At 42.0% G+C, this 20881-nt stretch overlaps 1 protein-coding gene across 9 annotated transcripts in view; it reads right to left on the minus strand.

Annotated features, from left to right (window-relative positions):
* The window catches only part of CCDC169 (coiled-coil domain containing 169), a 45234-nt gene that overhangs the window by 12061 nt on the left and 12292 nt on the right, over window positions 1-20881 (minus strand). For 4 of the 9 annotated variants that reach the window (XR_014819287.1, XM_084981562.1, XM_084981558.1 and 1 more), the window contains 2 exons: window positions 5532-5630; window positions 4989-5042 (listed from right to left, as the gene is read on the minus strand). The exons of 2 other annotated variants lie outside the window; for them this stretch is intronic. Coding sequence is in view for 5 of the 7 variants with exons in the window: in XM_084981562.1 (XP_084837688.1) it covers window positions 4989-5042; window positions 5532-5630 (153 nt within the window). In the remaining 2 variants the exon portion in view is untranslated. Of the gene's footprint in view, window positions 1-4988; window positions 5043-5200; window positions 5631-20881 lie in introns of all 9 variants that reach the window. 3 more of the 9 variants (XM_084981564.1, XM_084981560.1, XR_014819288.1) reach the window with 2 other exon arrangements.

Below are 20881 nucleotides of genomic sequence, written 5' to 3' on the forward strand. Positions count from 1 at the left end.
AGTCCATGTGATTTTTAACATAAATATAGAAGAAATTACGAAAATCATATCATTCATGTGATACAGATGATTAAAAGTTTTTATAGATACTAAATATTAATAATATATAAACTCTGCCATTAAGGTAGACAAAACAATAGAAGCTGTAGCTGTTTTGAACAGACAAGATCATATTTTCATTTATGTCTATTTTAAAATTTCTCCAAGATACAAAAGTGGACACTTCTGTGGGTGGTGTGAATACAGTCTGCAATACAGGAAAAACTGAAGCTGATGTTCTTAGTGATGGCGACTGCAGCCAGGAGAAAATGAGACCATTTGTTAAGAGTAGCTAGAGGAGTAAGAGAGTTGCTGATATAAACTTTGAAAAGCAACTTTTAAGGGATAGGAGAATCGCTAAAGATAGAGCCTCCATTTAAATAATTGGAAGGCGTTCCCGTCGTGGCGCAGTGGTTAACGAATCCAACCAAGAACCATGAGGTTGTAGGTTCGATCCCTGGCCTTGCTCAGCGGGTTAAGGATCTGGCGTTGCTGTGAGCTGTGGTGTAGGCCGTCGATGAGGCTTGGATCCCGAGTTGCTGTGGCTGTGGTACAGGCTGGCGGCTACAGCTCCGATTGGACCCCTAGCCTGGGAACCTCCATATGCCAAGGGAGCGCCCAAGAAAAGACAAAAATAAATAAATAAATAAATGGAAAACCTAGAAAAATATATGGTCATATGTGTTGAGGGGGTTAGCCTTAAAAAGTGAGCATAGTTAGCAGTATGAAATGCCTCAGAGATGCCTGTTACCAGGAGGCTTGAATTTGGTTTATTGTAGTCATTGTATTTGGTTTATTGAGAAACATATTGTGGCCGAGCCCAGTGCAGGGGCAGAAGGCAGCTGAAAGAGGTACCGGAGTAAACAGCAAAGGCAGTGAGTGTATTCACTCATTCAGGAAGTTTGGCTGAGGAAAAGAAAACTAAGGTAGCAGTTTTATGAAGATGCGGCATAAGAGGCCAAATAAAGTTGGTTTTTGTAGACGAGATGAGCATGTCACAGACACAGGACACGGCACAGCCAGTGGAAGACAGGTAGGAATTACGAAATAAGTCTTAGATGCAGCAGACAGACTTGGGAAGAAGTATGGGATCCTTTTTCTTCAAGGCAGGAGGAGGAACAGGAAAGGTGGATAAAGATGTGACTACATCTGAAGGTAAAGGGATGACAGTTGGACTTCACACCTGATGAATTCTTTGCTTTGTGAAGCAGTATGTTAGAGCATTTCCTGAAAGTGGCAACTGTGGACATGTTGGATCAGCAGACGGAATCCACTCATTTATTCACTCAGGAAACGTTACTGAGCATCTTCTGTGTGCCACGGCCAGATCAGGCCCTGGAGTACAAAGCTAAGTCACGGTTCTTACAAGCTACTGGGGAAACAGCAAAATAAATAGACTGTATAATGTGCTGCCTCGGCAGAGGCTTACATAGGTGCTTTGCAAGCATACAGAAGACACGACTAATTCAAGCCGTAGTGGGAGCCACACAGAAGGGTAGTCAGTTAAGAACCAGAGAAAGGACATTGTAGGTAGAGGGAGCAGCACAGGCATAAAAGTATAAAGCAGAGGAGTTCCTGCTGTGGCGCAATAGGTTAAGGATCTGGCATGGCTGCATAGGTCACAACTGTGGCTAGGATTTGATCCCTGGCCCAGAAAATTCCATAGGCCACGGGTGCCGGCAGTTGTGGGGAGTATAGAGCAGATGAAACCGCTGAGCAGCTTTGCTGAAATCCTTTGGAACGCAAAGTCGCTGAAGATGCTACACTGGGAACACCACCATATCTGTATTTCAGAATGATGACTCCGAAAGCAGAGAAGAAAAATAAGTATGGTGGGGACAAGACTTTAAGAGCTGTGCTGCTGGGATTCTCTCTCAAGTCTAGATTTAAACCTGGGGAGTTCTATCTTTAAAGAAGCATTAATAAAATAGAGTTGGCCAAAAGGGCAACAGAAATAGCCGAATAGTCTGGCACCTATGTCATAAGAAATGGCTAATACAACTTAATATTTTAGCTTAAGGAAAAAAAAATTATGAGAAGATCAACAGCTGTTTTCAAGTCTTTGGAAAGCTGTTACATAGGAAAAGTATAGACTTTCTCTTCAGAGGATGGAATTAAAACCAATGGGTTTTAAGGAATTTTCAAGGAAAAAGAGGAGCAGAGGTTTCAAGGAAGAAAAATAAGGAGTTGACACATGAATAAGACTAACTATTACAATTGCCTTACAATCAGAATGGCAAGCCATGAGGTCCCACCGTACATACAGCACAGCGGACTATATAATAAAAATAGAATTAAAAAAATTATTTGTAAATCCAAACTAAAAAAATGTCCCAGGCAAGAGAGAAGATACATGCAAATTAACTGATGTTTTTGGATCTCTCCAAAAGAAGAAAGTTTGGCTTGTGTTTTGCTCTTACCTGTATCCTTTGAATTATTAGTAGAAAAAACAAAATTTAAAAGAAAAATAAGAAGGGAATGGCCTGAGGTTTTCTTGTCTGTAAAGCAAAGAATTATATTCAACAATTCTCAGATCCATTGCTAGAATTCTATGTTTGTAGGAATAGAAGTTAGGTTTACCATATGTTGCAACAAGCTCCAGTCAGTCTTTCTGCCTGACTTTTTAAAGCTTTTCTAAATGTTTTATTAAAGTAGAGTTGATTTACAATGTTGTGCTTTTAATTTTAAAAAATTTTAATTACAGTATTCTGCCTGACTCTTAACTGAAGTATAGCTGATATACAATATTCTATAAGTTACAGGCGTACAACAGAGTGACTGACGATTTTTAAAGGTTACATTTCATTTATAGTTATTATAAAATATTGGCTATAATGCCTGTAGAATCTTAAAAAGCAATGTCCGTACTACTCATACACTGTAAATCAGAAGAATCCTGAGATGTGGAAACTCAGTTTAAGTCTAAACAGTGAAGCCAGCAGAAATATAAAGAGCAGACTCAGCAAATAGCTCTGGTTATCTATGAAAGAATCAATTATTTATGTATTCAGCAGGGAAAGAACAGCAAATCGTTAACCGACCTTTCCAGTCACCACAGTATCCACGTGGTCAGAACCATCTTTAACTACAACGATTAACAATTTACTCTAGAGTGAAAATCCTTATTAACATTTATACAGGCAAACAGGATTAGCATCTTCCTGGGAAGCTGTTAAAACAGGCTTTGATTGTATGTTCAGTGAGCCTGTATAATGAGAGTCGGAACCACTCTACCGAAATGATTTATTTTTAGATAAACAAGGATAAAGGAGGAAGGCTAAGACAAGCAGAAATTCTGATGCCCCGTCACAGGAGAGGGGTGAGCAAGATCAGGAAGGAAAAACAGGAAAATAGTGTTCCCCAGAAAATCTACTGGAATTTAGAACCAATTATGTGCCAGGCATTTCACTCAGCACTTTCCATGCATTGTATCTCTAAAGCGCGCGAATCCCATGCAAAATACTGCAGCTATTTCCCTTTCACAGAGGAAAGAAATGAAGGCCCCCAAAGGTCGCGCCCCAGTAGGTACAAATCTGCGATTCAAATCCAAATTTGCAATGATTTCGAAGTCTGTGGTCTTTCATCACATCATGGCCTCACAGAGGAGGCAGCAGTTTGCTACACCTTGAGGGAAGCAGCCCCGGCATGTAAGGGAAGCAGCGTGTTCCAAGCAGAGCACACGGTCTGGGGAAAGGCGTGTGGGTGCCGGTGCTGCGGGAGGAAGCAGTGCTTCCAGCCCAGGCTCCAGGCCCCAGTTTGCACTGGCTGTCCACGTCGCAGGTAAGAGCGACAGGCAGTGAAGCCACCGGTCTCGGTCTCCTACTTACCTCAGTTGGCACGAGGAGTCAGGCCCCCTTTTCCCACGACTGCCCTGACGTTCCTCCGCCGGTTGTTCTCTGGATACCCCCTGATGGGCGCCAGTCCTCCCACTGACCCTCCGAGACTCCAGATCAGTGATTAGCTGACGACCTTTACGTCAAAACCAGCCCTCAGGTGCTCCACCTGCTTGCCTCGCCTACTGTGTCCTGGGCACTCCAACCCTCCACCTGGCCCTTCTTCCCTTGACCGCTACTGCTACAGCTCTGCAGAGCTATACCTTAGACTGTCTCTTCTTGCCCTGTGTATCCTCCCTGGTGCATTTCATTTGTTCACATGATGCATTTACTCTCCATATGCTACTAAAAGTTCTAAACCCTTATCTTCAATCCTGATCTTTTTTTTTTTTTTTTCCCTGAGATTCATATACTCAACTGCTTTTTGGACATTTCCATCTGGATAATGCACATCCAAAAGTGAATTCATATATTCATATCTTAACCTTAAAACATATGCCAAAATAAAGTTAATAAGGATTAAACATTTAAATGTCCAATACTAAGCCATATAAGTACTAAAAAGAACTATGACATAAGAAGAAGTCATACATAAAAGATAGCTCTGACAACACCAAAACCAAAACTCTCTAATGCCAACAACTTCATAAACAAACTGGTAAGGCAAATGAAAAACCGTGGAAAACACGGGCACCGTCTTTCCGAATTCACTGAACACTTTCCTACCCTGTCATTTGTGAGCACACCCTTTCCACCAATAGAAATGCTGGGTCCCTTAGACCTCACCATGCATAACTGTGCCTTGAACTTCACAACAGCACGGGGATAAGTGCTTATTTGTTTGGAGTTTAGCAATTATAAGTCAAACTAAAAGGACAAATGAGGAAGCAACTACGCAAAACACTCTCTTAATTTGGGAAACTTTTACCTCTGTTTTACCTTTTTATAAATGTTACATATTTTCCTCTTCATGGACCCTCTATAGAAACTTGGTACCTTGTCTCCCCTAAGTCCAACATCTGTTTCTCCACCAAACCAAACTAATCGAAAAGTGAAAAACATAGTTTATAGTAAGAGAAAACTCTTAGAACTTGGAAGTGAAAAAGCAAAAGTTACCTGAGACGTTTCGGCTAGGTATGTACGGCGCTCATTGCTGGTCTTATGGTAAGCCTGGACAAGACCAGAGAGAATCTGATGTCAGAGAAGACTGGCAACACTAACGAGACTATTGCTAAGTCGAGTCTGTCTCTGCTTTTTTAATAGTGTAGAAAATAGTTTTGTAAATATTTTGTGATAATTACGTAGTAGTAGGTTTGTAGATAACATACCAGAAGTCATGGCAGCTCCAAAGGAATTTCTTAGTACAGAATAAAAACAAAACTTTGATTCATTTCTTTTTTCTTTTTTTCTTTTTGCCTTTTCTAGGGCCGCTTCCGTGGCATATGGAGGTTCCCAGGCTGGGGGTCTAATCGGAGCTGTAGCCGCTGGCCTACACCGGAGCCACAGCAACTCGGGATCCGAGCCGCGTCTGCGACCTACACCACAGCTCACAGCAACACCGAATCCTTAACCCACTGAGAAAGGGCAGGGACCGAACCCGCAACTTCATGGTTCCTAGTCGGATTCTTTAATCACTGTGCCATGACGGAAACTCCAAACCTTTGATTCTTGTTCCAGTCTCAGTGCATAATCTTTCACTTGACTTTCCAGACTCCTTTTTTCTTTCTCTAGTTGCTTAAGTACTGCATTTAAGGATTCCTGAAAGTATAAACAGTAAATGTTTACATGTGCTCACATTCTAAACAACAATAAATATGACCATCAATTTCTTCACTGGCAAATTCCTTCTATCCCAAATCATTTGTGATTTCAAAATTCTATAAAATGTACCTTTTCAGTAACGGTAATAATAATAGTTTCAATACTGGAGTTCCTGCTGCGGCACAAAGGGATCAGTGGCAACGCTGGAGCCCTGGGATGCAAGTTCAATTCCCTGCCTGACAGAGGGGGTTAAGGGCCTGGCATTGCTGCTGCTGCGGCATAGGTAGCAACTGTAGCTCCAATGTGATCCCTGGCCTGGGAACTCCATATGCTGTGGGACAACCAAAAAAGAAAAGAAAAAACTTACAGTATTTATTGAACCTTAACAATATGCCATGTACTGTGCTAAGTGCTTTTCACAGATTATTTCCTTTCATCCTTATTTTAGCCATGGAGATGCTAATATATTTATTTCCATTTTACTGTAGAGAAAATTGCACCCCAAAGAAGTTAGATAACTTGCCCAAAGGCCCGTGGTTAATAAATGGTAGAGCTGGAATGAGAACACAAGTAATCTGACTCCAAAAAGACACACGCTAAACAATTATTATATGTGTATTCATAGATTGCTACAGGGGTAACAAAAGTAGAGTATTAGAACAGGCAACAGGTTGATAGCAGGGGAACTGTGAGACTACTGTAGAGGAGGACAGTTCTGGAAACTAACACGTCAATCCAGACACCCCTCATGGCAAATAGCTGAAGTCAAGGAGAAGAGAAGGTGAGCCAAGTGTCAGAGCAAATTGGATTAAAATTTTAATTCCTAAAACAATAACTGATCTTTTTTCAGTATCTCCAATTATTTCCCATATTCTTACACATTAAATTTTAAAATCTTCAAGTCAAAGTCTACACAACTTTTGTTGGTCATTATCTAGGTCACTGAGTCTATTAAAAGAAACATTCAACTAAAAATGGAAGCAGCTGATTTAAATCTCCACAAAACAAAACTGCAAGAAATTGTAGAGTTCATATCTTCCTCCTGAAATATAGCTCATTCTCTAAAAACTTTATTTATTCTTTCTTAAATATCTGTTAATAATTATGAGAAGTGTAAAAATTGTATTGTAGGAATCGTTAGGTCAGCTGGAACAGCAAGTACTAGTCTCTAAAAATGACAGCAGTGATCAAACAAACTTTGCAAGTGGCAGCTCTCCACTGTGTATATTTGCTGAACATCCCTGTTGAACCTCAGTCAGTGATATTTCTCAGGCAGGCATTATTTGTCTTTAAAAAGTATGCACTGGCATCCTAAACGGTTTTCAACCCCCGTCCTCCAAATATAAACTTGCTCCAGAAGAAAATCAATGAAAGCCCTATAAACAGAAGAGGATAAACTGAGTTCTCTACAGAAAACCAAACCCTTACAAAATAAACCACTGCTCAAGTATGAGAGTTTCTGAAGGGACAATCAGGGTAGTGATGAATGTAGTTTAAAATTTTGCTGTATACACCCTTGCTCCAAGGATTCCAAGCTCAGCCTTCCACGGTAAAGTGGTTCACCTGCATCATTGTTGAATACATTTTTTTTGGCCACGCCTGTGGCATGTGAAAATTCTCAGGCCAGGGATTGAACCCACATCACAGCAGTGACCAGAGTGACAGCAGTGACAACGCTGGATCTTTAACCTGCTGTGCCACGAGGGAACTCCTAAAGACATTTTTATAGACGTGCAAGAGAATCTAACCATTTTTAACATGGTGTCAGTGGGAAAACACATTCCAAATGCCAGAAATAAACCCTGACACCTATGGTCAATTAATCTTTGACAAAGGAGGCAAGAATATAAAATGGGAAAAAGACAGTCTATTCAGCAAGAATTGCTGGGAAACCTCGACAGCTGCATGCAAATCAATGAAACTAGAACACACCCTCACACCATGCACCAAAATAAACTCAAAATGGCTGAAAGATTTAGATATAAGACACGACACCATCAAACTCCTGGAAGAGAACATAGGCAAAACACTCTCTGACATCAACCTTACAAATGTTTTTTCGGGTCAGTCTCCGAAAACAACAGAATATAAAAGCAAAAATAAACCAATGGGATCTAATCAAACTGACAAGCTTTTACACAGCAAAGGAAACCAAAAAGAACACAAAAAGACAACTTACAGAATGGGAGAAAATAGTTTCAAACGATGCAACTGACAAGGGCTTAATCTCTAAAATATACAAACAACCTATACAACTCATCAGTAAAAAAGCCAACCACCCAAATGAAAAATGGGCAGAAGACCTGAACAGACAGTTCTCCAAGGAAGATGTGCAGATGGCCAACAAGCACATGAAAAAATGCTCAACATCCCTGACTATTAGAGAAATGCAAAACAAAACTACCATGAGATACCACCTCACACCACTCAGAATGGCCATCATTAATAAGCCCACAAATAACAAATGCTGGAGGGGGTGTGGAGAAAAGGGAACCCTCCTGCACTGTTGGTGAGAATGTAAGCTGGTACAACCACTATGGAGAACAGTATGCAGGTACCTTAGAAATCTATGCATAGAACTACCATATGACCCAGCAATCCCACTCTTGGGCATACATCCGGACAAAACATTCCTTAAAAAAGACACATGCACCTGCATGTTCATCGCAGCTTTATTCACAATAGCCAAATTCTAAAAGAAATTGATTTATAAACAGCTGGAATACAAATTATTTTTGTATTAAAGATGACCTGAATGTGCTATTGTCCAAAACTCTAGGAGCTTATACTAGAAGTGCAGATGGGAAATAGGTAAATTCAAGAGCTGAAACAAAATGTGTGAGCAATAAAGAGGCAAGGGAAGATGACTAAGGGAGGCCCTGGCTGGAGAAGGATTAGAATGCTGCTCTCAGGAGTCAAAACATTGGGAGCTACTGGAAGTTATGAAAGACGGTGAGGGCAGGGTAGGAATATTAATCAAAGACAGTTTCTATGACAAAGGGATAATTTCTTTTTGTGGTATGGATATGCAGTTTTAACCTTTAAACATTTTTAATACACCTTCCTTGGGTTAGACTGTATCTTGCTGCTATTCCAAATACATGCTGACTGGATTCCATGCCTTGTGTCCTAATTTTACAATCCACTTTTTCAAAAAAAATATTCAAGCACCTACTACGTGCCCAGCATTGTGCTTGGGATGCCACAGTGAGAACTACAAACCCAGACCCTGCCTTCGCAAAGCTCAGAGCCTAACGCCGTGCCCAGAACGTGGTTTATGTTGATGAATATTACACATAAGCTTAAGAAGAATCTTTATTCTGCTGTTGTTGGATGGAATATTCTATGGAGTCAAAGATGGAGCTGATGTATAGTTCAGGTCGACTGTATCTTTACTGTTTTTTCTGATTTTTTGATCTCCCGACTATTGACGGGGGGTGGTTGTTAAGTCTCCAACTTTAATAAAGGATTTGCCTATTCTTCCTCCAGTAATTCATCAAAATTACCATCTAAGTGCTCCTATCAGTTTGTGTTTGCAGCAGCTTCTCTGTTCCAGGTTAAGCAGATCTCAATGATTATCTGGATTTGTCTGTTTATACAGATGTCAGGGTGGGAATTCGTCCTGCAAATTCAGTTTGCCAGTGAGTCAGGAAGAGTCATCAATTTTCAGGTTATCCACTTCTTGTTGTTACTGTAACGACAAGACTGATGACTTCCAAGCACTGTGTATTCATTGGAGCTGAAACCAGACATCACAACCTGTGCATGATGCTCTTTTCTAACTGGAATGAAAAGAGCTCACTCTCCACAGCAATGGCTGCACACCCTCCACTGCAGACTCACTAGTTGGCTCTAGCAGTGACACCACATCTGGCAACACAGTTGGGTTCCTAAGTGGCTCAGTCTGCAGTAGCCTACAATTGTTCTCCAAGATACATCCAGGCTGTGCAGGGGCCGGACTGGCAAGTTAAACAGAGCCATGTCAGGCCTTCTGTTGTCCTCCCTGGGATAATAAATTGCTTTTCTTTGACAATGTTGGCTCTGGATGGGGAAAGCGCATTTTGCAACATTTCCATTCGGCTTTCTGCACCGTGACAGCTCTTACTTCAGAGATGAGGGCCCAATGTGGGGTCAACCTCAGTTACGTCAACTTGAGTCAGGCACCCAGGGGGTTGGGGAATGATCCCTGCAGGGGCAGGGGATTCTGTGCCCACGTGGGGCCCAGCATGATCTGTGCTTTAGGCATAGGTTCTCATTCTCAGAGCTCAAAGTGTCTGGTTACTTCCTTTCCCACAGCATGCGGTCCCCATAAGTGGAGGTCTCTTTAGGGGAAGACTGGAAATATTGTCATGATATATACACTTGGACTGATATTGCAGGGTCCTTCCTTCTAGGAACCCAACCACCTCTTTGGTCAGTGATTTCTGGGTCTGAAAATTGGTTCAGGTCTGGGAAATAAGCAAAGAATTATGCTTTCTATGAGGTCAGCAGTCCTCAGCCTCTGCTCCCCCTTCTCAGTTTTTGCTAAATTATAAAGTTGAACAGCATTCTCATCCGTTGGCTTGGCAGCCAGGAGAGAAGGTGGGGCAGCTCCTGAGGGCGACTGGCCGCCTTGTCGGAGAGAGGCCCGTGCAGGAGCTTCAGGACAGTGAGTGCTCTAGCTCCCACTCAAGCTACAGGTCAGCCGCCTCTGCCCACCCAGGGGGTCAGCACAGTTGTAAACATCATCACCAGCATCCGTCCAGATCCCCTGTCAGTTTTAGGACGGCGGGTTATCGCTGTCAGGCCCTGCCCTTCACATAACAGCCTCGCCTGGAATGGTAACCCCCACAATTGGATCTTCAGCCTCGCTTTTCTACTGTGGCTGCCCTTTCTACAGGAAAAGATGGCCTCTTTAGAGGCTACACCAAGGCTCTTTGATCTTCACTCTTAGATTTAAGTGCTTGCTAACTATTCTCAGCCTCTCACCATCCTTATGCAGGATGACAATACCGCTTAGCAATAATCCCATATTTTCCATATGCCTGCATTGCGGCTTCTTCCACAGTATTACCTCCACGAGAACACTTTGCAGGGTCACCACAGTGGAGTCTTTCACAACTGAACCACCACACTGAGCCACAATCTACTGGAGCCACATCTGCTATCAAGGCACCGCGTCTGCCATGCAGTGAGTGAGCCAGTCCCAAATCCCATCCTACCTCCTGTTCTCCTACATCGCTCCCAGTACCTCTAGCTGTAGATGTGATCCTCTGAGAAGCAGACACCACGATGGGATGAAAAGTGAAAAGACCGTGTTATTAGAAATGCCTCCGTGAAGGGAAATCGGGAAGGAGCAGGAGAAGGCTGGAAAATCGTCCATTACAATGCAGATCGGACCCCCAGTGAAGGGGAGAGGCAGAGAAGCTTGGGTGGAAGCGGGAAGCATCCCAGGCTGGCCTGCAGCCTGAGGACAGTTTGGCAAAGTCATTAGGGAATCTTTAAGCCAAGGTCACCATCAACAGAGTCCCATGTTTCCCAGTTACAGGTCTGCTTTAGTATCCGCCCTGCACCTGACCATGGGCCCAGTATAGCCCATAGGCGGTGCAGTGCAGTCTTGATACAAAAGCAGTGATGGATTTTGAAGCCCAACACAGAGTGTCCTCAATTAACCTCTCTGTCCTGGGACATCTGTGACATGCATTCTCCAGGTGGCCCCACTGACTGCTCTTAAGAGCATTTCAGTTTTTTAAGTGAAGAACCTCCAATTTCTTACTCTGAGAGGTTTACTCCTGGCTGCTGGTTTTTTGGGAGTAGGGCAAGAGGGGATGGCGGGGGGTGGGGGGGGAGAGCTGGGAGATTGTGCAGACTGCATGTGCTCATTTAATTCCATCATTTTTAGACCTGTATCTCACTCTTACCCCCTCTCTATTCCTGAAGGCCAAAGTTCAGACCTATTGCAGCTTAATTTTTCCAGAAAATAGGCGACTGACTGAAGGAGAGAATCCTGACTACGTGGGGTGGCAGAGGGGTCCCAGCAGCCAACTGCTCCACGGATACATGTTCGACTAACCTCCCAGCTTCTGCCTCCTTCCCCACCTCCAGCTCCTTCAGTACCTGGTGCTGCCAAGTCCTAAGGAGTAAGCAGGTCTGGAGAGTGACTGCTTTGTTTTGACTGATATTCCTCTCGGCAGGCACTTTGCTATTGCCTCCTCAACTCTCAAGTCAGTGACTATTCCTTCAACTGAGGGTTTTCCAAAACATTTATACATTTGACCAAGTCCATAGAATGTACAACACCAAGAGTGAACCTTAGGGTAAACTATGGCCTTTGGGTGATTATGATGTGTCAGTGTAGGTTCATTCTGATGAGTGATGCTGGTAAGGGGATTGCATGTGTGGGAAATCTCTGTACCTTCCTCTCAATTTTGTTGTGAATCTAAGACTGCTCAAAAAAAAATTGATTCATTAATTAACTTTAAAAATTGCCTTGAGAGAAAATGAGAACACATTTTTAATTTTGTGAAAACTGTATTAGTCATTAAATACCCTGGACTATTAAAAGCAAGATATTTGTGATTTCATTTATAAGTTATTATACACATCAGAAATCCTTTAAAATTATAAAATCACACTTCAATAACTTTAAGGTTCATTTTAGATTTGGATTATTTATTTTACTGAACTAGTAAAATAGTAATGTAGAATTAGTAAATAAACTAGTATTTTATTTTATGCCTTTTTTTTTTTTTTTTTAGGTCTGCACCCACAGCATATGGAGGTTCCCAGGCTAGGGGTCTAATCGGAACTATAGCTGCCAGCCTGTACCACAGCCACAGCAACGTCAGATCCCAGCAGTGTCTGCAATCTACACCACAGCTCATGGCAACACCAGATCCTTAACCCACTGGGTGAGGCCAGGGATCGAACCTGCAACCTCATGGTTCCTAGTTGGATTTGTTTCTGCTGGGCCACTACTCCAGAACTAGTATTTTAAAGATGATTTTATCAAAGGCACAAAGTCTCTCATTCCATTACTTCCAATTCATTGGGAGACCCACAACTTAAAGTTCTTGGTCTTCCCAAGGAGCTGGTTTTATCTGATTATATACTCAGTGGTCACATACTAGAAAAGTGCAGCCTGGACAGATGTACCAAAATCTAGAGCTAAATGAAAGACTCAACAGGAAATTAAACCTCAAAAAAAATTACATACACAAAATTAATTCTTCCACTATCACAGAAGAGTTGTTTTTGAAACTATTCAGTTCTTCACATTTCAAGCTGTAGCATACTTCACATATGCTTATGTCTTTTTGTCCCTTTTTTTTTTTTTTTTTTCCCTTTCTAGGGCCGCTCCCTCAGCATATGGAGGTTCCCAGGCTAGGGGGTCTAATCAGAGCTGTTGCTGCTGGCCTTACACCAGAGCCACCGCAACGCAGGATCTGAGCCGTGTCTGCGACCTACACCACAGCTCGTGGCAACACTGGATCCTTAACACTGAGCAAGGCCAGGGATCAAACCTGCAACCTCATGGTAGTCGGATTCGTTAACCACTGAGCCACGACGGGAACTCCACATATGTTTATGTCTTAATTGTAAAAAGTCACCTTCCAACAGGAGATTGAAACAAAAGGATAAGAATAAGAAATTTCAGGATAATATTTACATAGCTAAAATCAAATATACTTTTTTTTTAAAGCCCCTTTCCTTTATTCCAAGTAGAAAGTAAGCTCTATTACCATCTATTTTTTAAAACAATGGTAATTGCTATACTAAAGAACACATAAAATCTACAAGTTAAAAAACCCTTCTATTGAATGCTTACAAGAGAAAAACCGAGAATGTAATTAATCACAGCTCCCGGATATGTGGTACTTCTCAGTGAAGGCAGTTGGAACAATGAATGAGCGCAGCCTTCTGCAGGCTTAAATGCCGGGTACCCCCTTGTGGACACCACTGTTATTACATTTATATACAAAATGTGTTCACTTTTCTCTGAGTTGAGCCTATATCTATCTCCAAATTAACCATTCTGATCTTTGGGGAGAACACACATCCGGTGATACTTATGACAGAATACCTCATATTGATTCAACAGACTTAGTTTTTAACAAATTGAACCTTCCTTTGAACGCCTTAGGATTATATTTATAAGCACGCATTAAAGGATTTAGATGTCGGCAAATTGGCTTTCTATGAATTAATTTTCTACAAATTGACCAGGAGTCTTGCAGAGAACATTTGAGGTGAGACTAAAATCTTCCTAAAGAATGTCTTTCTGTTTCTACACCTCCTCTCTCATGCCTCCCACCACCGGCTAGTCTTGTTGGTTTTAGAAGGATCTACGCTCTAACTGTCTGATGGACAGAACATGGGTGCTGGTGAGAGGTTTCCTTGAAGGGCCAAGCTGTCTGGGTGTGGAGGAAAACAGCAGAGAGTGCACTGACGGGAAAACGAGATGCAGAGAGGAACAGGAGTGCTATGGTCTGAATTTTAGTGTCTCCCTCCACCCCTAAGTTCATACACTGAAATCCCAATGCCTGATGTCATGGCCTCGGGAGACGAGGCCTTTGGGAGATGCTTAGGTCATGCGAGCGGAGCCGTCATGAGCAGGATTGATGTTCTTACAAGACAGACCCCACACAGCCCTTCACACCTTCCCCCACGCGTGGACACAGCAAAAGGCACTGTCTCCGAACCAGAAAGCCCTCACAAAACACTGAATCCACTGGCATCATAATCCTGGACATCTCAGCCTCTAGAACTGTGACAAATACATTTCTGTTGTTTACAAGCCACCCAGTCTGTTTTTTTGTTTTTTGTTTTTTGTTTTTTTTTTGTTTTTTTTTTTTTTTTTCATAGCAGCCCAAACAGACTGAGATAAGGGATAATTTTTTTTTTTTTATCATTCCAGCTGACTCAAGGCCCAGGATTTCCACTTTGCGATAGAGTTGGACACAGGGAAATGGTGGAACTTAATGATAAAAGACTTTATACTAACACTTGTCATAAGAAAGGCTCTCTTGCACATCATTCTCTGGGGGTATAAATTCTCTAAATTTTTTCCCCCCAAAATGTGCTCTGTAATAGAACCTACTTATTTTTTAATTTTTTGTCTTTTTGCCTTTTCTAGGGCCACTTCTCGTGGCATATGGAGGTTTCCAGGCTAGGGGTCTAATCAGAGCTGTTGCTGCTGGCCTTACACCAGAGCCACCGCCAACGCAGGATCCGAGTCGCGTCTGCGACCTACACCACAGCTCACGGCAACGCCAGATCCTTAACCCACTGAGCAAGGCCAAGGATCGAACCCACAAACTCATGGTTCCTAGTCGGATTCGTTAACCACTGCACCACGACAGGAACTCCAATAGAACCTATTTAGATGCCTGCTAACATTATCAATCTCCAGGCTTTACCCTACTGATGAAGCAAGCCCAGAATGTACACTTTCAATAAATTATCACTTGATTCTTATAGAGTTTGAAAATTAAAGAACCAAAACTTGACAGACTGACCAGCAACTAAGGATGTGGCAGGGCTGGACAGCTGGGAAACTGGAAAGCAGAGGTGCTAATCATCTTTCCTGCTTGTGTCAAAGGTACTAAGGTTGACTTGGCCTAAACACGCTCATCTAGGAAAGGAGACAGGCTAGTGTTAGGAGTAACAGGAAAGCTCGGGATGCTGACTCAGAATATTGCTGGGCTGCACAGTGGGAGCCACCACGCTGATAAAGAACTCAGCATCCTTAGCGCCTTCACCCAACTACCTGACTGGAGATTAATGAAGAGGCCAAAGGAACAGGTCAGAACCTGAGAAACAGCTATTGCTCATCGGAGATGAAACAGTCTAATTAGCCTTAACTTTTAATTATCTGGAACCTTAAAACAGTTAAACAGTTCTCATCTTCCAGGGCAGCACACACCTGGAAATTCTTAGAACATTGGGGAGGCTCTAGGTTCTTTTTCTGGGGGACACAAACAGAAGGGCTAGAAGCAACTGTACACCCAGATAGCTCATTTTTATTTATTTATTTATTTTTATTTATTTATCTTGTTTGTTTGTTTATTTTGGTGTAACCACCAGCATGTGGAGGTTCTGGGGCCAGAGATCAAACCTGTGCCACCACTGTGACCTGAGCCACAGCTGTGACAATGCCAGATCCTTAACCCACTGAGCCACCAGGGAACTCCAAAGGTTCTGTGCTTTTTATCAAAAGATTAAAACCCTGTGGAAGCCCCTGCTTTCTGGGTGGGGTATGAAGAAACACAAAATTCTACGATAGCTTTAAGAAAGTACAAGAAGATTCACAACTTGTGTAACAGCAGAGGTCAATAATTCAGACTGCACATTTCTGGGCCTCGCCTTTGCCCTTAGTCCTTCCAAATGGATTAAGGTTAATTTCACAACAGACTTGTTTTAGTGAAATTTTACTTCTTTATCAGGTGAAGGAAGGGAACGAGCATGCATGCTGCTCGCTCTGTCAGGCACTATGCTGGTTGCTTTACTCATCTTTAGCAGTTTTCATGGCAACCTTTCCTCATTTTACAGATGAGGAAATTAAGCCTCAGAGACGAAATTACTTCCTTCACGTCCCACAGTCTGAATCTGAACCAGAACAGTCTAACTCCAAAAGCCCGGTTTCCAGGGTTTCCAGGGAAAAGAGGTTACACTGGATCCATTTTCTCCCCCCCCCACCCCACACCACTTTTTCTCCCAGCATCCTCTCTTCTGCTCAGCACCTGCTTCCTTCCTTCGTTTGTGAATAACGGGCCGTGTGCTTCACCCTACCCTGCACGGGCAGCGCAGGCAGCTTCCTGGAGAACACGCCTCTGCGGGCGCGCGCAGCCCTTCTTCCCCTCGGCTCCTGGGAGGCCACTCTTGCCTGGTCTCCCCCTCATCCTTTTTTGATAGTTTTCCTCTGTGACTTATCTTCAATCGCAGTATTCCCCAGGGTTCAAGGCTCCGTCCTATTTGTCAGACTCGATATTTTTGCCTGAGCAATCTCTTACACTTTCACGACTTCAAGCAACACTGATGACTCCACGGTCTCCATTTTCAGAGAGACAATGTTCTATAGTCTAAAACTGTTTCCAGCTGCTTAGTGACCACTGTTATCTGCGTAACACACACAACACTGAAGTTTTCCTAATAGCCCCACTAGTTCTGATTTCTAGAGTCCTGCTCATTGTAATCCATAGTTATTCAAGCCTGACTGTCCTTAAATCCTCTCCCACTCTCACCCCAGTATCCAAATATTCATGGAATCCCCATTCCTAAATATCTCTTCAATCTGTTCTGTCCCTAAATACCACCCTCCAAGCTGAAAAACACCTTCCCTTACTTCCGTTAGTACAAGGGCATCCTACTTGGTTTCCCCGCCTCAGGTTTCACCCACCCTTGGGGAATCCTGGGGTGTGGGGTAGGGGAGGACTTTGAATTCTCTATAAAATCTATCAATAGCTTCCCATCACATACAAAAGGTCACACCCCCTAACATGGATCAAAATCCTTTGTTAGCTTGTCATATATTTCCAGGCTCATCTCCCATCACTTCTGTTTCCAGACATACTGAGCTGGGGTGTCTTTGGTACGATTAATCCAGACTTTATTTTCTTTCTTTTTTTTTTTTTTTTTTTGTCTTTTTGCTATTTCTTGGGCCGCTCCCGCAGCATATGGAAGTTTCCAGGCTAGGGGTCTAATCGGAGCCATAGCCACCAGCCTATGCCAGAGCCACAGCAACGCAGGATCTGAGCAACGTCTGCAACCTACACCACAGCTCACGGCAACGCCAGATCGTTAACCCACTGAGCAAGGGCAGGGACCGAACCTGCAACCTCATGGTTCCCAGTCAGATTCGTTAACCACTGCGCCACGACGGGAACTCCCAGACTTTATTTTCATTTGAACATGTGCATTTCGCATGATCTAAAACCTCTCCTATAAGTGTGCTAGAGCAGCACTCAAACTTTGGTGTGTATTTGAGTTTCCTGAGAGTTGTTACAGACCACAGAGGTGGCAAGCTGGATAACGGATGGGGCTGGACTTGGTATTTTTATGAAGTTCTCGAGGTGATTCTGTTACCTCCCAAAGTTTAAGGGCTATTGCCCTAAAATCAGTGCCAGCCAACTACAGCCTGGAGACCAAATCCAGCCGCAGGCTGTTTTTGTAAGGGAAGATGTGTTTGAACACAGGCCCACTTATCTTTTCGGTATTGTCTATGGATCCACAACAGCGAGCTGAGTAGTTGCAGGGGAGATCGGTGACCTGTAAGGCTGAAATTATCTACTCTTTAGCCCCTGGAGCAAAGTGAGCCAAGCCCAGAGGACCCTCTGTACCAGAAGACATTTATGAGGATGTTTACCTTGGCAATGCTTGTCACCCCAAGATTTTGAAAAATTTCCAATGTATTGAAATAGGTGAATACACAAATAAATTAGGATATATATATATATATAAAACGGAACATTTATAGCAGATAAAATTTACTAGATCTTTAGGTATTAACAACAATAGAATAAAAAAAATAGAAGAATGTTATGTAGTATGTTATTTTTATATGAATTTTTTTTAGACACAATATATGTAGAAAAGCATTTAAAAATAAACTGGAATGGCTTATATCAAATCCATGATAGCCTTGCCCAGACTATATAAATTATTATCATTAAAACATCTAAAGCCGAACAGCGACAAAAATCTGAAAATTTGAAAACAGTAGAACATATTTTTACCATACTATCCGCTGTGGGTTTTGTTGTATTCAAAACTGAAACCAGAGATAACCTAACCTGTTAAACTACAGGGGAAAGCAAATGAACATTGGAATATAGTATAGCCCTTAAAAATGTACATGAAGAAAATATAATATAAAAAATAATTGATTTGTCTGTGATTAATATAAAATAGATGGGAGTTCTTTGGTGACCTAGCAGTTAAAGGATCCAGCATTGTCACTGCTGTGGCATGGGCTTGATCCCTGGTCCAGGAACTTCTGCATGCTATGGATGTGGCCAAAAAAAGAGAGAGAGAGAATACAAAATTGCCCTTGAAATAAGGTTACAATTATATATATATTATATATATATATATAATTTATATATATATATATATTTTTAAGTGTAGTCTTTTTTTTGTTCCTTTGTTTTTTCTTTTTTGCTGTTTTATTTATTGAATTTGTTTTGTTTTGGTTTGGTTTGGTTTTGGCTGTGTCTGCATACATTCCCAGGCCAGGGATGGAACTTGAGCCACATAGTAACAATACTAAATCCTTCACTGCCAGGCCACCAGGGAACTCCTTGAGCTGTCCTTCTTAGTCAATATATATACATACAAAAACTACTAAGAAGACAACAGTAGTCATGTTTGTAATATTTTTCTTCCTTTTTTACTTTCCAAGTAATAATAAATAAACATATATTACTTTAAAATGAAATGTGGAAGACAGTTTGTGTGGTGGATAGAGTTAATTGCACACCCAGTATCCATTCTCCCCTTTGTCCCATGATGCTCAGTTAAAACACTACATCTCCCAGGCTTTCTTGGAAATATGGTTGCCGTCTGATACAGTTCTACCCAATGAGATAGAAAGCGAAATTGCTCGCTGCTGCTCTTTAATAGAAAGCTGACTTGACTGGCCTTCACCTTCGCCCTTTTCCCTTCACCTACATCTCTCCTTGAATGAAAATGTGAAGCAGGCGAGACGCCCTCTTGTGAGCAGGGGGACAAAGCCACACACTAAAGGATGGCAGAGTGAAAGCCAGGAGGCGTCCGGATTGCTGAAGGCGTGAGAACCACCACACCAACCCTGCACCGCATACCTTCAACACTTCCTGTTACATGAGGAAAAAGCCCCCAAATACCTTACTCTTTTAAGCTCATAAGCAAACCTGCAATTCAAAGTTACTTAAAATTAGTATTCAAGCTAATCAGTTTCTTACATATATGTGTTACTCCTAAAGACTGAGCAATCTACAGCAAGGATACAGAATCAGTCAATTTACAAACAGTGTTTGAATTCATACTCTAGCTCATAGAAACAACTAATTTAAACCCTTTTCCCTAATTATCAACCTAACAGAAAGTCAAAAATGTTTGCATTACACAAAACAAGGCATGTCTGAATCTCGCAAATATTGTTTTTATATAAAGAAGAAGACTACCTCTTTTGTGCTTAGATAAGAGCGATTTCTTGACTGGTCATAGGATTGCTGGATCCCAGTGCTTTTTGGTCAGTAGTTGGCTACTTTCATCACTAACTCTCTGGCTAGATCCCTCATCCCTGCTCTGAAAACTCTTCCCAGATTCCGCAGTGTAAGAAAAACCCCCAATACTCAGGGCATCTGCCCAGAGAATACAGAGGACCAGTTCCTTAGACTCTGAAATCTCAGTATCTTTCGCTATTTTCCCCATATGTTAGTATGTAGCCCCACTTTTGGTTCTTCTAATATTTCTTTTCTCCTTTACTGAAGAGACATATAATTCTCTGCCTCCAGATCTAAACCTCTTAGAGAATCACATTTTGTTCAAGGGGAATAAGTGTATTTTTTTTTTTGTTAACATGAACATATTACAGAGTCTGAGGCAGCAGGGAGAAAGCTGATTAAATGCATCTTAAAGGCGCCATAAAGTCTTTTCTTATGTCACAGAAGCACTTGTTGCTGGTCTTCATGAGACTAGATGGCCCAAGTTTTGAGCTGGGATCAGGGATGGGTTATCAAGAAGCAGGAAGCCAGAGTATTATATATTCTGTAGGTAGCAGTAAAATTCTACCTACAGTTAAGAAACACCTAGCTTCAAACAACCCTTAGCTTGCAGTAATTTCTAACACCACAAGATGGTGACATGACTCCATGGCAGAAGAAAAAAACTACTACTTTTGCAATTAAAAACAAACACATGTTATTTTCCTGACTTTCCAAGACATACACATTTCTGGGTTACAAATAACAGAGAGGTATGCAAAACAGTTTATTTCTCCTCAGTTCATTAACAAAAATACAAGATTTTTTGGTATCTTTCACTAAAGGTTTGCCGTGATTCAAAGAGCACACTCTGTAAATGCTCAGGTCTTCTGTGAGCACCACAGGCAGCTCAGTGCTCTACTTGCAGCTACTAAGAAAACATCATTTCTGATCAGCGGTACCAAAGGGCTGTTGGTGAGGCAGAGTTAAAGGGCACAGGTTTAAGAGGGAGAGAATCTGACTCCACATTTCCACACCGTGTGAAATTGATAAACCAACTCCATCTCTTTCAGCTTAGAATTACAT

The sequence above is a fragment of the Sus scrofa genome, chromosome 11 (assembly GCF_054392235.1).
Source record: "Sus scrofa isolate SSC_HxYL_T2T_F1_AM1 chromosome 11, Sscrofa_HxYL_maternal_Yorkshire_Landrace_v2.0, whole genome shotgun sequence".
NCBI classification, from domain to species: domain Eukaryota; kingdom Metazoa; phylum Chordata; class Mammalia; order Artiodactyla; family Suidae; genus Sus; species Sus scrofa.